The sequence below is a fragment of the Anabrus simplex genome, chromosome 8 (genome assembly GCF_040414725.1).
Source record: "Anabrus simplex isolate iqAnaSimp1 chromosome 8, ASM4041472v1, whole genome shotgun sequence".
Classification (NCBI taxonomy): Eukaryota; Metazoa; Arthropoda; class Insecta; order Orthoptera; family Tettigoniidae; genus Anabrus; species Anabrus simplex.
Window position 1 is genome coordinate 220067106 of NC_090272.1, and position 21172 is coordinate 220088277.

Here is a 21172-nt window from a genome sequence, read left to right on the forward strand (position 1 = left end):
TTTTAATATATTGAACCTATGACCTTTGACCACCAAGGGTTCAATATTTTCCTTTCTAACCTTACCAAACACTTTTCCTATAATGAATTACTCGAAGGCGATTAATGAAAAATATTTTCTTGGTATTCTTTTCAACATAGTCTTTCAGCGTTGTTCGTGGGATGTTAACAGCCTTGCTTGCACGTTTGTAACCCATTATTTTGTCCCTCACTGCCTTAATAGCATTTTTTCCATAGCCTCCTTATCCCAATGCTTACGTTTTCACATCTGAAAATAATAATAAACTTCATAAATAACAAATAAAATGAAGGGGGACGAAATTACGAACATTCCTTGATTTATTGTAATGCCCGCTAGAGTAAGTGACACCAACCACCTCAGTGTAGCGATTACACGCCAGAAACTACACCACAGCCCAGTATTTCATGCGCATATCAGTGCTCATTCTAGGAGTAACATGTTTTTAATTTGAATGCTGCACTTACTCAGTTCAGCATGGAAAATGAATCCTCCTTGTACATGGAAACTAAACGTGGTGCTCACAACAAGACGGGATGAGGCTACGCGTGCGCGCGCGGCTAAACATTAGGTACCAACCATGCAAACTGGAAATACCTAGGGGGACGAAATTAGGTGCAGGGACGGAATTTCACCCCACCCCCAATCTTATGAACAAACCTCATGTTTGTCTATGATACTTCCAAAATTGATCCCCAACTGCGACTTTCATACTTTGTTCCATATTAAACAATTTTCCTTCCTTTTGTAACTTGTTCACAGCGATGCTTGCCTTGACTGTTCAACAGAGTCTGATTTGAACATACGATCTACTGGAAACAAGAGTTTGAAAATAAACTTTATATTGTTGTCAACAATTCTCAAATGCATGACAAACAAAAATCAACATAGTACTGTACGTTATAGCTGATACAATTTTGCGAAAATGTGATAAAGATACGCCGTTTTGTACCATACGTCGTACAAAGCGATTTCTTAAATTACAGTGTTTATGCAGGCTTTAGACGGGGCCGTTAGATTTCGCCGTTATATCGAATACGTCGTTAAAAGCGACGTCGAAATAAAAGGTTTTGACTGTATATACAAAAACCAGAAGAACAAAACATGCATGGTACCAACTATTGAAATCAAACTTTCTATTACCAAATATTAACATCCCATTGAAGTCACGAATGAAATTTTACAGCTATGGAGGCAGCAATGACACCAGGCTCCCGTCTCAGATAAATGGACAAATAAAATAGTTACAATTACTCTACAGTCATGTTCAAGATGGCATTTTAAAGAGGATGGATGGTTTACAGAACAAATTAAGGCAAAAACTAAATTTGAATATTTTTGCACCCAAAATCAGATGCCATTTCCACTATCGTGACACTCCGGAGATAAAAATAGATATTTAGATCATTATGGCGATTTTTAATGACTGAAATTGAAGTGATTGAGTTTCTTCTTTCTTGCAACGAAGGCCATCCGTTGAATTCAAACAATTTATCACTTTAATAACGTTTTGTTTGCCAGTCTGCATGGCGTCTGCTGAGCTGCTTTATTAGGTTATGAGGTCATTGTCATGTTTCCATTCATTCAAATGCGCCTGTTCTTTGCAATTGCGCATCCAGGGCATGGGCCAACAGCTCTCATCTGCCCATATATTTATACAGAATCGAGCTGTAAGATCTACCATATTTCTGAATGAATTTATAAAGCCTGTTACGGACTAATATTTCAGTACGCGACTGCCATTGAGCAACATAGTATGCTTGTATTGGTATTCCTGATGGCACTAAAATAGTGCTGACAACCAGTAGCGGTGATAAGGGGGGCGAGGGGCCACTCGCCCCCCCACAATTTGTGGAGAAAACATTACATTTCATTCTATAAAAAATAAGCAATTTGTAGCCTACAAGCCCTGTTGTCTTCTCGGGCAATTCTTTGTTTGAAAATGAAAACCTACAACCTGTTTTCCAGTCATTGACCGGGTCAGGGATGGAATGAATGAAGCCCCCATCTTGCGGCGAGGATAGGAATTATGTCGGCTGCCGAAGCCTGTTGCACTCCTCTGGGGCAATGATTAATGACTGCCAGATGAAATGAAATGATAGTGGAGAGTGTTGCTGGAATGAAAGATGACAGGGAAAACCGGAGTGTCCGGAGAAAAACCTGTCCCACCTCCGCTTTGTCCAGCACAAATCTCACATGGAGTGACCGGGATTCGAACCACGGAACCCAGAGGTGAGAGGCCGACGCGCTCCCGCCTGAGCCATGGAGGCTTCCAATTCTTTGTTTAATTTATTTAATTATTAACAAAATAATTAGTGGAAATACGTACAAAAAATATCGTTCGTCGCGGCTAACCGATCTGCATAGCACCACAGCAAGTAGCGGAAACTCACGCAGCAGTAGTAACATGTGCTTTGAGGAAGGGTAGCGGGGGTATATTCTTTTGCCAAGGTCATGGGCATTTGAGGTATGATTCACCCGCTTGCCGCGAATATTCATCAGTCTGGCAGTCTCTTTAGTGTCTGTTAGTTTCTTAGTGTGTAGTCAAATACTAAATGATTTAATCACGCCGTAAGTCTATTTAATTGTAATGCATATGTAATATGATTCTTCCCTCGGTGAAAGTTTCATTGTATGATACTGAATCATACATACATACATACATACATACATACATACATACATACATACATACATACATTATCATTATAGACTGTTACGCTTTTCAGCGTTCAGTCTGCAAGCCTCTGTGAATTTACTAAATGCCGCAACAATCCTCTATTTGCAACTAGTGCTATGGCCTCATTTAGTTCTATACCTCATATCTTTAAATCGTTAGAAACTGAGTCTAACCACCGTCGTCTTGGCCTACCTCTACTTATCTTACCCTCCATAACAGAGTCCATTATTCTCCTAGGTAACTTATCCTCCTCCATTCGCCTTACATGACCCCACCACCGAAGCCGATTTATGCGTACAGCTTCATCTATCCAGTTCATTCCAAACTTAGCCTTTATCTCCTCATTCCGCGTACCCTCCTGCCATTGTTCCCACCTGTTTGTACCTGCAATCATTCTCACTACTTTCATGTCTGTTACTTCTAACTTATCAATTAGATATCCCGAGTTCACCCAGCTTTCGCTCCCGTAAAGCAAAGTTGGTTTGAAAACAGACCGATGTAAAGATAGTTTTGTCTAGGAGCTGACTTCCTTCTTACGTAGAATACGAATCAAAATCTCAAGAAATTGTTTTTACCACACTTAAGTTGGTAAACTGTCAACCTAACGGGCGAGTTGGCCGTGCGGTTAGCGGCGCGCGGCTGTGATCTAGCATCCGGGAGATAGTTGGTTCGAACTTCACTGTCGACAGCCCTTAAGATGGTTTTCCATGGTTTCTCATGTTCACACCAGGCAAATGCTAAGGCTATACCTTAATTAAGACAAAGGTCGCTTCCTTCCCACTCCTAGGCCTTTCCTGTCCCTTCCTCGGTGCGACGTAAAGCCAATTATAAAAAAACTGACAACCTTTGCCTCTCTGTCGAAATTCGCTCAGAGAACATCAGAAAACGGACTATTTTGTATAGCGTCTTTTTTTAAAGTTTTGATGTATATTCCTCCCCTACCCCCGCCCCGCAAACCCGGGTACATTTTGTTGTCTATAAAATGTTTGCTCCCCTCCCCCAGTTCGCTGCTACTGCCGACAACTGTAAGTTCTGTTATTCTTGGATGTTTCATCTTTGTTGTGAGTTCTGTGGCGGTAGGCAGTCTGTTTACTCTTGTGAAGTACGCGTGCAAGTAGTATCAAGATACTATTATTATTGAAAGCTAGCGTGCTGTAATAACCCATAGATTGTATACAAGGGAATAAACAATGTGGGTAAACATAAATCAGCCTTACCTTCGAGATAAAATGCTAAACTTTTGATCGGAAAGAGCTGAGAACCAGCTATTGCTGAACAGGAGTCTCCATTGAAAAAAAAAAAAAAAAAAAAAAAAAAAAACATGGACAAAAGGTCATGAAATATTATCGGAAGCAGATTGTTCTCATCAGGAAAGTGTCGCATCATTGGTCAACCAAGAACAATATAATACTGAAGTTGCCAAAACTCCAGATAAGAGCTCGATATGCGAAGTGAAGAGACTTCTGAATAAACAGGAGGATCATCGTAGAGTGAAACAAAGTGTCCGCCGTTCTATGGAGAAGAAGAAGAAACGAGCTTCCAGAGTTACCAATATTCGTACAGAAACTGTTAAGAAAGAAAAGGAAAGAAAACATACGGTTCCAGTAACTTTCAGGTAATGGATCAGGAAGAAAAATGTCACTGGAACTTTGCTTTAGTTTTCCCACCAATTGTAATTTTATACTTAAATCACATTTTTCTCTAATAACATTCTGCTAAAATGTTCGTATATCTCTACTTTTATGTAGGTGACATTCCCACAAAATTTCGTGAAAATCCATGCATTAGGTAAAAATATCTGTTCATCTCAGGAGTGTATCCAGTGGATGAGAGTTGTGGGAGACATGTTGTCACTGTTACTATTGGGGCCCTCTTTCGTGATCGTCTTGGCGATGTATTTTTACTACATTTAAGTGCTGGATGCTGTCAACAATTCTATAGCAAATTGTTTAGACAGTGTTCTGTCATTTATGTGGAGTAGTGAAGTTAAGTGGAAGCAAGACAGTCACGAACGCTGCGAAACAAAGAGAACGGTAACTTATTGAACAATCCTCGTACTCACCTCGTGGCAGTGACAGGAGACGCAGAAGACTGTCCCCTGAGATTCGAGTCGTGGGTGCCAGGTCCGTCCCACATCGTACTCCGAGCCACCGAACTGACATTTGGGAGCGGGCATGTCCTTGCTGGCATCTGTAAACAACAACACAATTGGCTATGTATCACGGGAACGTGAACCACTCCATGATTCAAGCAAAGTCGATATCAGAAGTACTCAAATTTCTAAAAATATATATATATATATTTTTTTTTTACAATTTGTTTTATGTCGCACCGACAAACATAGGTCTTATGGCGACGATGCGATGGGAAAGGCCTAGGAATGGGAGGGAAGCGGCCGTGGCCTTAATTAACGGACAGCCCCAGCATTTAGCTGGTGTGAAAATAGGAAACCACGGCTGCCGACAGTGGGGTTCGAACCCACTATCTCCCGAATACTGGATACTGGCCGCACTTAAGCGACTGCAGCTATCGAGCTTGGTGAGAAGGATCATGGAGAACTTAATATGAATAATGTCATCATAATCAACAGAATCAACTACTGTTCAGTCATCAAAACGGGACACTTCCTAACATCCCTTATAGAAGCAAACCACTATGAGACGAGGAAATGGGACAAGGAACGCAAAATAGAGTTCAGCGAGAAAATATAGGATTACTTGGCCAACAGAAAAGGTCAAGGTACCAAGGAAAAAGCAGCCAAATCTACCATTACGAACAATATAAGCAACAACCATTAATAACAACAACACAGCTAATGCACATGCGCCGTGGTCTCAGGTGGCCCAAACGAACTCAGAATAATAATAATAATAATAATAATAATAATAATAATAATAATAATAATAATAATAATAATAATAATAATAATAATAGAAGTTATGACGAAAGCTATGAAAGTTATGACGAAGCTATGACGAAAGTAACGGGCCCAGTCATTGAAAAAAGAGAAAGGAGATTCCTTAGGAAAATCTTAGGTCCAAAGAATTCACTAGAATCATAACCCATGTTCCGACTGAGACCGAATCGAGAACTTTATGAAAATGTTGAGGAGATATCAAATACTATGAGGAAAATAAGACTATTCTTTTATGGATTCATTAAGAAGATGAATCCAAGGAGACCGGCACACAGGATACTTAGTCCACAAGGAAAGTGGAAGGTACAACCTTCATGGAGATCCACAAAGACTTGGATGAAGCGGGGACGCAACATCTCGGTTGAGGAGCGACAAAGGTTAAGTGAAAAACTCAAGAACATCTGGAAGGAGTGCAAAGAAAAGGGGCTGTTTGAGAGATAGAAAATGTAGTAGATTGAGCGAACGTGGTTCATAGATGACCTTAACGAATGCAATAATAATAATAATAATAATAATAATAATAATAATAATAATAATAATAATAATAATAATAATAATAATAATAATAATAATAATAATGTTTTAGCTATCGTGTGCATGTGTTTTAATTTGACGTCATATAGACTGCATTCGCGTCAATTTCTTCTTCTTTATCTGTTTATCCTGCAGGGTCGGTCTTTCCCTCGGACTCAGCGAGGGATCCCACATCTACCGCCTCAAGGGCAGTGTCCTGGAGCTTCAGACTCTGAGTCGGGATACAACTGGGAAGGATAACCAGTACCTCGCCCAGGCGGCCTCACCTGCTATGCTGAACAGGGGCCTTGCGGGTAACCACTACACCACAGAGGCGGACTCGCGTCAATTTCAATGTTTTAATTTATTCTGTAGAGTAAGCCGAATCTCTGTTGGTCAATCTACGGCTGATTTTTTTCCGGGTGAACACCAAATGTGTCACCAGAAATGAATTGCCGTATGGCTTTTAGTGCCGGGAGTGTCCGAGGACAAGTTCGGCTCGCCACATGCAGGTCTTTTGACACGACACCCGTAGGCGACCTGCGCGTCGTGATGAGGATGAAATGATGATGAAGACGACACATATACCCAGCCCCCGTGCCAGCGAAATTAACCGATTAAGGTTAACATTCCTGGCCCTGCCGGGAATCGAACCCGGGACCCCTGTGACCAAAGGCCAGCACGCTAACCATTTAGCCATGGAGCCGGACTGTCACCAGAGATCATGTCGAAGCCGATATCGTACGACGTGGAGTGTCTAATGGACGTTTTTCCACCCTTAAAAAATCCGCCTACCTCTGCCGGGTTCTAACCCGAGATCTTGGGATCCGTACGCCGGTACTCTATCACTGGTCTACGGAGGAAGCTACAACGCAAATAATAAGATGATATCATGAAATGAAATACACATTTTTAGAACACATCACAAAAGTTAGGAGGGTTGAAAGCAATCACCTGCATTTAGGATAACCGAGCTCGATAGGTGCAGTCGCTTAAGTGCGGCCAGTATCCAGTAATCAGGAGATAGTGGGTTCGAGCCCCACTGTCGGCAGCCCTGAAGATGGTTTTCCGTGGTTTCCCATTTTCACACCAGGCAAATGCCGGGGCTGTACCTTAATTAAGGCCACGGCCACTTCATTCCAATTCCTAGGCCTTTCCTATCCCATCGTCGCCGTAAGACATATCTGTGTCGGTGCGACGTAAAGCAAATAGCACACACACACACATTTAGGACTCTCCCCCACGTGACAGTTTGTTTGCCAACTCTATTCCTTAAACGATATCATCGAAGTTGGTGATTCCAGTCTCTGATTCCTCTTCATATAAAGGAGTATTTGCCCCAATTTGTTCTCTTCACTTCAAACTTATCTTCACAATAGAGCAGGCGGTGGGTCGGTAGAAGTTTCACTCCGTACGCCCGCAGGTTATGGAGGGCTTCCTAGACGGCAATGCCGTTCCCTGGGCCAAAGAGATTTGTGATAGCGATATGAATTTTGGGAGAAGATACAGTGGGTGCAGCCGTGGCTTGAAATAGGAAATGTCCCGGGATTCCCCTTAGTGCAGGGCAATGAAAAACAACAGAAACTCATTCTCAGGGCAACTGACAGGGGAGCATCCCCTCCGCCCCCTCAATGTAGAACTGCAAGCCTAGCCGAAGTGTAGAGCAGATAATCCATACCTGGTTTTCTGTACACTGTAGGAACATGAAGGGGCTGCCTGGCCGAGGCGCTTAAAGGCGTGCTCGGTTCGCCCGGAAGGACGTGGGTTCGAATCCCCGACAGGAAGTCGTAAAGTTTAAGAAACTAGATTTCCACTCCCGGAGGTGCACATGACCCCGAGGTTCAGTAATCCTACACCAAAAATGAGTACCAGGTTAATTCCTGACGGAACCCCATCAAGTGCCGAGGTTACGGATAGTGGAAGCTTTTACCCTCCACCCCTCCAAGGGCCTTCATGGCCTGTACGGAGATGACTTTGCTATAGGAACATTAAGGGCTTCGCTTTACATCTAGTCGCTTACTTCCCAGTCCTCGTTTACTAGCGTACGGACAGTGCAACAGTTACGCTTCTAACAGCCTAGTGTCCCTCAAGGCTCTCGCATGGATATGTTGCTCAGAAAATATCATAAACTCGATGGCTCGGCAAGCGATATGAGGATTTTGAAGCAAATATTATCATTTTTGTAATATGTTCATTTTTCATCTTCACATTTTCCTTGAAAGCTGCTTGTGTACCCTATAAAAGTCTCTTGTGTATTCTTACGGGTTTCACAAGCCACAGTCAGACAAACACTAACAATTCAATTATCAGAACTCTGCACTCGTCACCATGTCTACAAAATAATGAGGCAATAGAGCAAACAGTGATGATTCTGAATAAAATAAAATATGATATTTTACCAGAGTTGGGAAGTAACCAAATAAAAGTAATAGAATTACTTGTAACATTTTCAGTAATTTTTAGTTATAATCATTACTTTTTATTTTCTTTCCTAGTCTGTTTATCCTCCAGGGTTGGTTTCTCCCTCGGACTCGGCGAGGGATTCCACCTCTACCGTCTCAAGAGCAGTGTACTGGAGCATGAGACTTTGGGTCAGGGATACAACTGGGAAGGAGGACCAGCACCTCTGCCAGGCGGCCCCAGCTGCTGTGGAGGTAAGGGAAGATCGGAAGCAATAGACAAGGAAGAGGGAAGGAAGCGGCCGTGGCCTTTAATTATGTACCGTCCCGGCATTTGCCTGTGGGAAACCACGGAAAACCACTTCGAGGATGGTTGAGGTAGGAACCCAACCTACCTCAACTCAGTTGAACTCCCGAGGCTGAGTGGACCCCGTTTCAGCCCTCGTACTACTTTTACAATTTTGTGCCAGAGCCGAGAATCGAACCTGGGCCTCCGGGGGTGGCAGCTAATCACACTAACCACTACACCACTGAGGCAGACTACTCATAATTTACTTCTTGAAATAAAATTGCAATCGTTGCACTCAAATAACAGAAGCAGGAAAGTGAACAAAAATGTTATGATGTACCGTACATAACTTTTTCAGTTCTATTGCAGCAGAACTTTCTTACTTCTCCTGTACTTAAAAAAACATTTCAGCGAAGTTCTTAAAATTAAACACAGGTATTCGTTCAAGTGCCCCTTGTACGGCGTCTTTTCAGTAAATGCAAAGAGGTACTTTCTCCATGAAGACGTCGAGGAACGAATTAATGTATTTGCAACGTTAATAAAAAAACCATTTCAAAAGCTGGAAGTCTAACTAAAACAAAAGTTATGGGAAAAGATGATTTCTAAAATTCAAAGGTGTCATACTTAGTCTCACCTAGCGATGTCATCCACAATGTCTCTATGCCAGCCATTACCAAACTGTGGGGTCCACGACGATATTCCAAGGGGTTCGCAATTATGATGTAAGATGTGAGTATTTGAAGAGTGAAATGTTATTGTACACACACAATTCATAGACCATTATACTAAATATAGGAACTACACTACCGGTCAAATGTTTAGGACCACATAAAGAAATCACGAAATGTCATCTAGAACCTACAATTGTGCCACTAGACCTCTGTAATTTTCTTTTTGATATCTCACATCTAATAGGATATATGTCGCCTGATTTCATTGAGTTAGTTCAAGTACTGTAGAAGTTATGAATTTTTAACTCTTGGAAGGTCATAACAAAAAATAAAAAAATTGGTAATATAATGTACTGAATACTCTAATTGGTTGCAAGTATCACCAACAATATTTTTCTGTAGAATTAGCAATAGGTGGGGGCCATTTTAGTATAAATATAAAAATTCCGAAAATATGCGGCACCGTTTTTTTCGTGTTTTATTTTTTTAACCAGGGCCAAGATTGTTGATTTTTCTTTGCCTTTTTCATGTATGGCCCAAAGTCTCAGTGTGAGCTGTCGGCGTCAAACTTATCTGCCCTGATAGTTTCATTTGCACTCTGTGGATGGCATCCAAGAATACGTTTCTGATGCCGATAGTTCACACTGAGACCTATGATAAGAACAAGGAAAAATTGACTATTTTAGCACTGGTTTGAAAAAAAAAAACCGACAAAAATGGGTGTCGCATTTTTTTCGGAATTTTCATATTTACACTAAAATGACCTCTAACTATTGCTAAGTCTCTACAAGAATCGTGGTGGTGATACTTGAAACCAATTAGAGGATACAGTACATAATATTTCCAAAAATGTTGTCTTTCTGATGTGACCTTATAACATTTAAAATTGTATAACTTATACAATACTTGGCGTAAATCACTGAAATCAGGCGATGTATATCATATTAGATGCAAGAGCTCAGGAAAAAAGATACAGAGGTCTAGTAGCAAAATTGTAAGTTCTAGATGGAACTTCATGATTTTTCAATGTGGTCCTAAACTTTTGAACGGTACTGTACGTCTTCACTGTTTTATAACTTGCATACAGTCACGGCCGACTTGACGCATCGCTCTAGCTACAAGGAGCGCAGCGAGGGATCCATTCGGCCGTGATACAGTATACGCAACTCTTAATTTGGCCGACAGATGGTACAGGTTAGCAGTGGACAAATAAGAAATACTTTTTTGTTGCTATTTTGCTTTACGTCGCACCGACACAGATATGTCTTATGGCGACAATGGGAGAGGAAAGGGCTAGGAGTGGGAAGGAAGTGGCCGTGGCCTTAAGTAAGACACAGACCCAGCATTTGTCTGGTGTGAAAATGGGAAACCACGGAAAACTATCTTCAGGGCTGCCGACAGTGGGGTTCGAACCCACTATCTCCCGAAAGCGAACTCACAGCTGCGCGCCTCTAACCGCACGGCCAACTCGCCCGGTAAGAAAAAATACTCCAAGGCAGTGTAAGTGAGACACTTGGAATTGCTAGTATCGACACTTAGACTGTATTTTCTTCCTCTGGTTGAGTAAATCTCACGGATCAGAAATCCCGCGTTTGAAACTGAACATGAACTTGTCTTGAGGAAGATCAACTAGCCGAAGTATCTCGACAGAGAGAAAGTGAAAAATACATGCAAGTATGATATGGGTGGAGAATCAGATGGAGTGGCATATTCAGCTCCAGGAAGTTCCATGACTGTATCATAACTGCACATCTCTGATCAACTTTTGTGTCTATGACATCCCCTAAACCCTACAATGTGTAGAAGGGAAATACTGAGTTTAATGCCTTTCGTGATAACAAACCTGTGCAAGTGTGCTCTCACACAGGAACGTAGCAGATGAAGAGACTGAACTTCCTTTCTAGTGACTTAGCCTGTAAAACGCTTGTCTTTGGAAAACCGCGCTATCTGTCACATTGATCCAACAACCGCAAGTGAATTATTTAAAATAAATTTCCAGATTCAGACTATTGTAATTATTAGTCAAGTGTCACAATATTTTATAATTTCTGCGCATGTATAAAGTGTCTTTATATAAATGAAGTTAAATTAAACTTTAAAGAAAGTACAGTAAATATTAGTAAATTATATACAGTAAATTATACGAATAAAATCAAACATGTTATCATTACAAAATCCTGTTTTTTGTTTACTGAGTGCATTATTATGTTGTCTGCCTAACGGGTCCTTGTACAGGTATGCTATATGCTCCGAGAGCCTCAGAGACAAAAAGTTTGGGAAACCCTAGTCTATGTTTAGAAAACCCACACAAAATGAAGTAATATATTCCTTTTCCTTGCAAACTTTTGTATTATTCTAACCCCAAGCGAAAAGAAATCACTGAATTCCTTAAGACTAAGAAATTTTAATTGTAACTTTACTGAGTACTTTCTGTAAAAATAATTTATAATCATAATTGAGTAAAATAATTCTCAAGTAACTGCAATCGAGCCCTGTTTCCTTTTCCTTGTACTCTTCCCTTCATTGTATTACATCAACATCAGTTAGTCGGATAGGCTCAAAGATGGGATGTCCCTCGTCTGTAGCAGCCGTTCCGCCAAAAGAGGTCCTGTTGATCCAGTGTTATTAATATTCATTATCATTAATGACTCAATTACCAAGGTTTAGCAGCGGCCTGGAAACTCCTCTGGGCACCACAATCGTCATGAACCTAACTGAACCTACCTCCATAACCGTGTTCTAGAGTCACAGCGCAGGCCTAAATCATTCATGCTGTACATGGTGCACTGGTGGTGATTGTTATTTTAAGGGAAACAACCCGCTCTTGACTCTAAGTGTTTTCCAACCTTAATTCATATCTAAAAACCCTAAAAATATTCAGAATAGCATAGAACTAGAGTACTCCCATCTCTTAGTTGCGGATCGCCTGAAACTAGTGAGAGAGCCCTCGTTTATTGCAATTCATTAAAGTTTGATACATGCATTACATTTCCATCTTATAATTATTTGACAAATGTTACCCTAAATATAATTTATTTTGTCCTAGGCGGTAACAATTGTCTAGGACAACATGTACAGGATCTTCCCTTAGCCTATTGAATGCCTACTTTCGTATCACAAGTCTGTTTGGAGTATCCTACCATTAACAGCATGCCATAACGGCTGAATTATGAATAGAAAATAATAATAATAATAATAATAATAATAATAATAATAATAATAATAATAATAATAATTTATAATTTCGTGTGGCTATTTCTAGCCGAGTGCAGCCCTTGTGAGGCAGACCCTCCGATGAGGGTGGGCGGCATCTGCCATGTGTAGGTAAGTGTGTGTTATTGTGGTGGAGGATAGTGTTACGTGTGGTGTGTGAGTTGCAGGGATGTTGGGGACAGCACAAACACCCAGTCCCCGAGCCAGGGGAATTAACCATTTAAGGTTAAAATCTCCGACCCGGCCGGGAATCGAACCCGGGACCCTCTGGACCAAAGACCAGTAAGCTAACCATTTAGCCATGGAGCCGGACATAGAAGATAACGACACGATATTACAACAATTATTACATTACTACATTTGATATTATATTTAACCTACTGGTAATTGTATTCATTATTCTAGGACAAGCAGGCCTCTTATTCGTCTTATTCTTATTCTTCATTATTCTCGTTTGTATTTGTTTTGATTTTTAATATCCTTTTTCCACATACTTTTTAAAATACAAAAAAAATGCTGTCCTTCTCGGTGTAATACACTCTTTATTTAATACTTTAGCAATCGTATAGAACTAAAAGTATTTAACTAAACCTTGTGGAACGTTGGCTGGCTATACATGTTTTATCCTAATGTAAAATATTGATAGCTGCCACCTCTGGAGGCCCGGGTTCGATTCCCGGCTCTGTCACGGAATTTGAAAAGTGGTATGAGGGCTGCAACGGGGTCCACTCAGCCTCAGGAGCTCAACTGATTAGAGGGGGTTAGATTCCCTCCTCAGCTACCCTGGAAGTGATTTTTCGTGGTTTCCCACTTCTCCTCCAGGTAAATGCCGGGATGGTACCTAACTTAAGGCCACGGCCGTTTCCTTCCTTCCTCCTTGTCTATCCTCTCCAATCTTCCCATCCCCCACAAGGCCCCAGTTCAGCATAGCAGGTGAGGCTGCCTGGGCGATGTGCTGGTCCTCCTCCCCAGTTGTATCCTCCCGACCCATTGTTTATGCTCCAGGACACTGCCCTTGAGGCGGTAGAGGTGGGAACCCTCGCCGAGTCTGAGGGAAAACCAACCCTGGAGGGTAAAGGGATTATGAATGAAGGAAAGAAAGAAAGTAAAATATAGAATAGTGTTGAAGAATATGCGGACCAGTTCGTAAATAATAATATTTCTTCCTCCTCAAATGACTGACGTTGCCAAACCGAGAAAGAATATTATACAATATAAATTTAGTATCTAATCTAATTGCAGTGCAGAATAAAAAACCAATAATTCTAGTGAGAATGTGGCGAAAACAATACCTAGTCAAAAAAAGCAGCAGAAAAATTACTTTAATTCATTTAATTAAGTGGATGGAGCGTAGAGGTGATGCCTCAAGGTCGATATCGAGCCTTTCAATGTACTACAGTATGTATGCCCCAGCTCACAATGGTCTCATTCGGCACACGTGAGCGTCCTAAGTAGGTGACCAGCAGTTTAGGAACGGCGCCCCTTGCACCGAGCATGAGCCCTATGACCTCGATGTCCTCAAGATTCTACTTATTGAGGTAATATGGAATGGTTTGTTAATATATTCTCTGCTTTCTTCATCGGTCATAATACAGTGAGTAAGGAGCGGATTTCTATCTAATAATAGCTTAGACTTCAACGAGTCGAAGGCGTCCTCTATTCCGCACGTAAGTTTAGTAGGAAGAGTTGCATATATATTAAGGACTTGCCCCTAATGTTTATGCAACTCCTTAAACAGGAGCGTTGTGCGGCCTTGCATTTTTACAATTGGCTTTACGTCGCATCAACACAGATAGGTCTGATGGCAACGATGGGACAGGAAAGGACTAGAGGTGGGAAGGAAGCGGCCGTGGCATTAATTAAGGTACAGCCCCAGCATTTTTCTGGTGTGAAAATGCGAAACTACGGAAAACCATCTTCAGAGCTGCCGACAGTGGATCTCCCGGATGCAAGCTCACAGCTGCGTTCTCCTAACCGCACGGCCAACTTGCTCGGTGTGCGGCCTCAAAGGAGCGCTCTATTCGTTGAAATCTAACCTATGACAGCTTGCAAATCCGCTCCATGATAATGAGACCTTCATAATTTATGTTGACATAATTGCAACCCGAATTCTATTTATTATGCCTATTTAGCGAATTACTACAAATTAATATGTAGAAATATTTAAATAAAAATATATACTGTAGATATTCATTCCTTATACAGAGAACAGAATGTTTAGTACGTAAATATACATTGTTTTATTTTTCCGTGGTCCGCCTCCATAGTGTAACGGTTAGTGTTATTAGCAGCCGTCCTCGCGGCCCGGGTTCTATTCCAGGTACTGTTAGAAACTGAAGAATGGCCGACCCCATCGTGTGGAGTTAGCGTGCCTGCCTCTTACCCGGAGGCCCCGCGTTCGATTCCCGGCAAGGTCAGGGATTTTTGCCTGGATCTTCGGGCTGGTTCGAGGTCCACTCATCCTACGCGATTAGAATTGAGGAGCTATCTGACGGTGAGATTTCGGCCCCGGTCTAGAAAGCCTAGAATAACGACCGAAAGGATTCGTTGTGCTGACGACACAACACCTCGTAATCTGCAGGCCTTTGGGCTGATCAGCGGTCGCTTGGTAGGCCAAGGCTCTTCAAGGACTGTGGTGCTATGGGTTTTTTTAGGGGTCTGGTATGTGGTTGAAATGGTGCATACAGCTCATCTCCATTGGGAATGTGCCTGAAAAGAAATGCACCACTTCGGGACGAGCACACGAGTATCCTTTTACTATTTATGCATTTGAACTCTTTGGGCTGTCGGCTTCGTCACAGTACCACACTTACGTAAATGTATGATTGAACTGAAGCATGATCTTGGAGCAAATAAGCTATAAAAACATTTGAGTGCGCTATGTGTAGGTTACTGTATATGTGCATAATTGAAAACGATTTTTCAGTATGTTTATAGGTTTTGTATTTAGCTCATATATTACAGGTTAGGTTGTGTTTATCACTTGTATGCAATCTTTCGTGTGTTTTAGCTTGTTCAGAAAACTTCTAGTTGTATGTGTGTTGGCTCAAGCGAACTCTGGATTATGGGTGCGTTACGCTTGTTACTTGTAAATCATATTTCGTGTGTTCCAAGTTACTCAGCAAAATTCCAGTTGTATGTTCGTTTACTTAACCCTCAAGCACACGCACCAGATATTAGGACGCAGACACACGCGTGGGGGTGCTTTCCACCCAACATACCATTGTATTGTAAAATATGAATTACTGTATTAATTGGAGATTTTAAGATATATTATGTAACAATGACTCTTTCTACGGGGATCCAGCCAGAAAAGTACAAGAGCTGGGAGAGCACAGGAAAGTTATTTGTACATTTCACTAGGAAATAAAATGACGTGGGGTGGATTCCACTCGATACGCGTGTGTTTGAGGGTTAAGTGAATTCTGGAAGAGAGATATACCAAATATATCCGTATTGCAGTTCTAGGTCGTTCTAGATATCGTGAGGGAAGGAATGTGGCATACTGATAGATTGTTTCAAGATAATTCTAGAACAAGAACTTACCAAGGATTTCTCGATATTAACTGCAGAACCTCCCAGATACTTTGTATTCATACTATGTTGTGAGTAACCAGAATTACCTAGAATATAAAGAGTGCTGAAGTCAGTTCGGGAAATACAATATGTTCAGTTGATATTGTGGAAGGAGTTGTCGTACCAGATGCATGCGTAAGTTTTAGCCGGTTTTGTGGTAAAGAAAACTCGTAATTTTCAAGGGAAATTCATTTTTTGTTCATTCAAAATATTGGCCATTGGCTTCTACAGACTTCGCCTATCTTTCAGTTAAGTTATGAATACCATGCAGGAAAAACTGCTTGTCTTTTGCGTCAAACCATTCGTCGAGCCATTTTCTAACTTCCTCGAAATTTCTGAAGTGCTGCTCTGCAAGCACGCGCACCATGGCGCCAGGTCGGGGCAGTACGGTGGGTGCGGAAGGATGTCCCATCTTGGTGTCTTTCACTGGTTTTGCTGTGTAAGACCGCTCTACAGTAGATTTTTCTTAACCATTTTCTTGAATTATTTCTCCCAGGTATTTGAGTTTATTTACTTTCTCCATTCGACCAATATGTGTTGTCAAATATTTCGGGCGTGTTTTAATATTTGTAATATATTTGTGTTTTTATACAAAGATTCTCAAGCCTGTTTAGTTGACTATCTCTTCCAAGAGATGGATTTGCATTGTTGCATTCTTCTTCTTACAGTTATCATTATTATTTCAACTGTTCTGGGAAATACATATTCCCTATTCTTCCATACTGAACACTTGTTCTATTCCAGCCCCGAGGCGGTACGAGATTTACGAGATCTACCAGGAACGAACTCTTGCTCATACCTTCCCGTACGTTCTTCGATACCTTCAATCTGGAAAGGACTGGAACTCTCTTTTTATATGATTAGAACAACGATTACCAATGCAGATACCGGGAAACTGCATTAAACATTTTAAGAACAGTTTAACTCTGACACTGCTTTTCTCTACCGGACACTGCACACGAACTTCGCTGATGATCCGACATGCTGCCATCAGTGAAAAACATCGGAGTTTCTTGAAATCTCGCAGGAAGCTTTAAGCAATATTAGTCCAATTATCTACGCTTTAATTTAGGTAAAGAAGTATCTTCATGTTTAAGGAACAAACACATTGCGGACCGGGTGCCGTTCGCCCCATGCACAGCCCTGTTCCCGGCCACTTTCTAACTACCTCTAAGCTGGAGTGCATGCATACAAATAAACTGTCAGAACTTCAATAGCTTTTGAAGGACTATTGTGTATTTTTCTATTAGCCTTCCTGAATAATTGGTTGAAATGCAGGGTATTTCTTGAAATCTATTTCGGCTCATAGTTTTCGGAAATATTGGTCTTTTTATTAGGGGATCGGTTGGCCAGTAATCTTTCAGACATGATTTCTTCACCTGACGTATCAATATACACAGAGGATTAATATTTTAATTTCCCTGCTAGTGACATTAGTCCACTTTAGTGTTTTAGGGGATAAGTTATGAGAATGTGATTTCTGCTCATAGTGTAAGTTTGTCTTTTCAGCTTCATACTGAAAAAATTCCTCACCAAACATAAGTCCTGCCACTTGTCCTATGTTTCCAGATTCATTAGGCTATACCTTTATACCAGGAGCACTTTCAAAATCCTCTAACCTAGGTTCACTGTTGTCCATAACCCAGTCGTCATAAAACACTGCATTATTTACAATATTTAGAATATTTACACCCGTAACACAAATATAACTTACGACTCGTTCTGCGCTACGTGAGTTCCACACCTTGCCTCGTCATCACTGAAACATTTCCGTTAGAAGATATTTCATCGTCGAACTCTAAATACTCAGCATCACTTAATATTCGGAGCCTGTATCAGCACATAATTCGCGAATAATTTCATCTTTGTGTAAACACGTGTGATCGCTAGGCGCTGCCATCTTGCATGGCTCTTCGAACTTTGTAAATATGTTGTCAAGAAATGCAAAGAAAATCTACGATATGAAGAATACTCGAAAACAAATGCGACTATCGATTGTGTAGAACCATACGTAACAGAGTTCTATCACCCTTGACCTCCAAATAGTTCCCGTATATCTCAAAAGATAGCACTAAAGTTCAGTCTGCTGGGTCTGCTGCTAACACGAGATAACTCGGGACCGGTCCGCAACGATCGGCTAGGCAAACACGAGTTTTCTCGGGACCGGTCCGCATTAAGAACCAAACAACGAAATATACTTTAGTCCATGGAAGAAGAACTTCGCGTTTGCCTATCAAATTACGGATAAAAATTTCTGAACTGCGAGAAATGAGTCCAAATAACACATTAAACGGATAGTGTCAACAGAATTATGAATTTGAAGAACTGTCTTTTTTTTTTTTTGACAGTGAATCTTACTTTCCATAGACAGTATATATTTCTATACATTAGTCCCTTTTTTTCTGGTACGGGATCGGGATTGAAGTGAGTTTAAATTATATGTCATGTTTTACGGCCGAATGCCCTCCCGACGCCAACCTCAGTCGAGGAGCTAATGAGGATGAAAGGGACGATGGTGAGTGATGGTGGGTAAGTAGGTGAAAGGAATGGCCTGTAGCCTATGGACAGGGACTGTTCCGGCATTTGCCTCGAAGTGAAAATGGGACACCACACAAAACCATTCCCAGAACAACCGACATTGGGGTTCAAACCCATTTGAGAGACAATATTAATAGAAATCTCCTTATATGAAATGCTTTGGTGTAAATATAAGAATAATGCTAATGTTAATAGCAGGGTTTGTAATTTGTAAAATTAAAGGGAACATCTTTTGCATGAAAGATGTTAAATATACCAGGCGGCTCGCGAGCGCCGTACCTTCTACTTACAGTTGTCCCGCGTGCACTATTGATGCATGGGATGCCTAACCACTTGTATTCGAAGGAGTCATTTTACGGCACAAGTTAACAGGGTGCATATTGTAAATACGCCAAAGGTGCAGAAAAGAAAATTTAACAACTTATTAATTTATACTCGTGTAGACATTCCACTCTGTAAAAGAATTGTTTGTATAAAACAAAATGTAATACTGTTCGGCGAAATAAGTGTGTAGAAGGCAGACGTCTGTTTGAAGCTTCGTCTGTATTACCACCATATTCTCCACAGTTTAAAATGATGTCCGTGCATTTGTCGTTGCTGAACACAGTAGCCATTGCCGATATGCAGACAGCAAATATAGTGCTTCTGTATATTAGTACATACACCAGCCTAGTACTATGCAGTCGTAAACGAGGTTTACTAATCCAAGGGGTGGCATTAGACGGGTAGCGCTGAGGAACATGCTGCGACCGTTCGGTTGTTATCTCTTCATATGGAAAGGTCACATGGCATCGCTAAGAAGTCTTACAACAAGAAATGCTTATCTAAAAATCTTAAATCCTACCAGACACCATGCCAAAACGAAGCTCCGTCGCTCAGTCCTTGCGAGACACTGGTTACACAGTTCACGAAGCGGTCCATGGATTATCAGAGAACGGCGGTACCCGAAAAATTGATATGATAGCCTTAAAAAATAACCCCAGTGGATATATTATTGATCCTACGGTTCGGTTTGGGAATCGCGCGATAATCAACCCAATGAAGTACACGAGGAAAAGAAAAGCAACTACGAACCAACTATCCCCTTCTACCGACGTGAATACGACTGGATAACGTCGAGGTTATAGGCCTCATGATCGATGAGAGAGGAACAATTCCTAAGTTCTTCGAAGAATTCCGATCAAGGTTCAATGTATCAGAGTCGTTAACAAGAATTGTGGTCCTCAAGGCCCTGAGAGGTTCATTATTCATACTGAGGAATAATTTTTATAGTCATAAATGTCCTCAAGGGCAACCTCCTTAAGTGGAAGTGTTGAGAAAAATCTTACGACCAATGAAAACAACAGAACAATGGAAAATAGGAAGTAAAAAGGAAATATACAAGAGCATAGAAAGTTTAACACAAACAATGAGAAATAGTAGATTACTATTTTTTTATAGAATGGATGACAACAGATTGACGGGAAAATGTCAACAACGACTGAAAAAAAAGAGGTCAAAATGATTTATACATAAATTAAATAAGAGAAGAGGAAACTAGAGAAATATAAATTGTTAAAAAGGAAGATTCGTGAATGAAAGAATAACAAGGAATAATGAAAAGGAAACCCGGTTCAGAATGGTCTGAGGAGAGAATAATAAAGCATAGTGCAATGATGAAAGAATACCCGAGAATACGGCTGAGGAAGCAACAAGGAATAATGAACTGAATTTACAGCAGGCCTCGTCGTAAAGAAGAAGAAGAATCGTATGTCCTTTTGACTTGACGCCATCTGGCTGCCTGTTCCGCTTTACCCTAGGCCTGCTAGATATCAGAGTAAACTGTAAATGGATGAATCTTTAATTAATTTTGTCAGATGAACATCAAATGTATCACCAGCGAACTTTCACACTCCGACGTCATACGACATGGAATGTCGAATGGACTTTTATACCACCGTTCAACATCGGACGGGTTTTGAACCAGTTATCTTGGGATTCAGAAGCAGACACTTGCGCTTATTTCAAATCTTGTTTCCATCCCCCAGGGATTTCGAGTAATCGCATGTAAAACATTTCATCAATCACCACTGATCTGCATTTAGGACTGTTGCTCAGATGGCAGATTTCCCATCATTTCTTTGTCCACTCTGTTCTTAAATGATTTCAGAGAACTTGAAAAATTTACCAAACACCCCCCTTGATAAGTTATTCTAATCCCTAACTCCTCTCCCTATAAACGAATATCTCTCGTATCGATACAGACTACATCGGTTGAATTTTAGCAGTGGCAATAATTATTTTCTAATTTTACTGGTTTTTAGCCGGCCCCGTGGTGTAGGGGTAGCGTGCCCGTCCCAGGTTCGCTTTCCGGCCAGG

General features: G+C 41.0%; 1 protein-coding gene across 1 annotated transcript in view; it reads right to left on the bottom strand.

Annotated features, from left to right (window-relative positions):
* Nucleotides 1-21172, bottom strand: part of LOC136879377 (chordin-like protein 1) — a 209255-nt gene that overhangs the window by 82509 nt on the left and 105574 nt on the right. Inside the window, exon 2 of the mRNA XM_068229025.1 lies at nt 4761-4888. Within this exon, the coding sequence (XP_068085126.1) occupies nt 4761-4874 (114 nt within the window). The 5' untranslated portion in view covers nt 4875-4888. The remainder of the gene's footprint in view (nt 1-4760; nt 4889-21172) is intronic.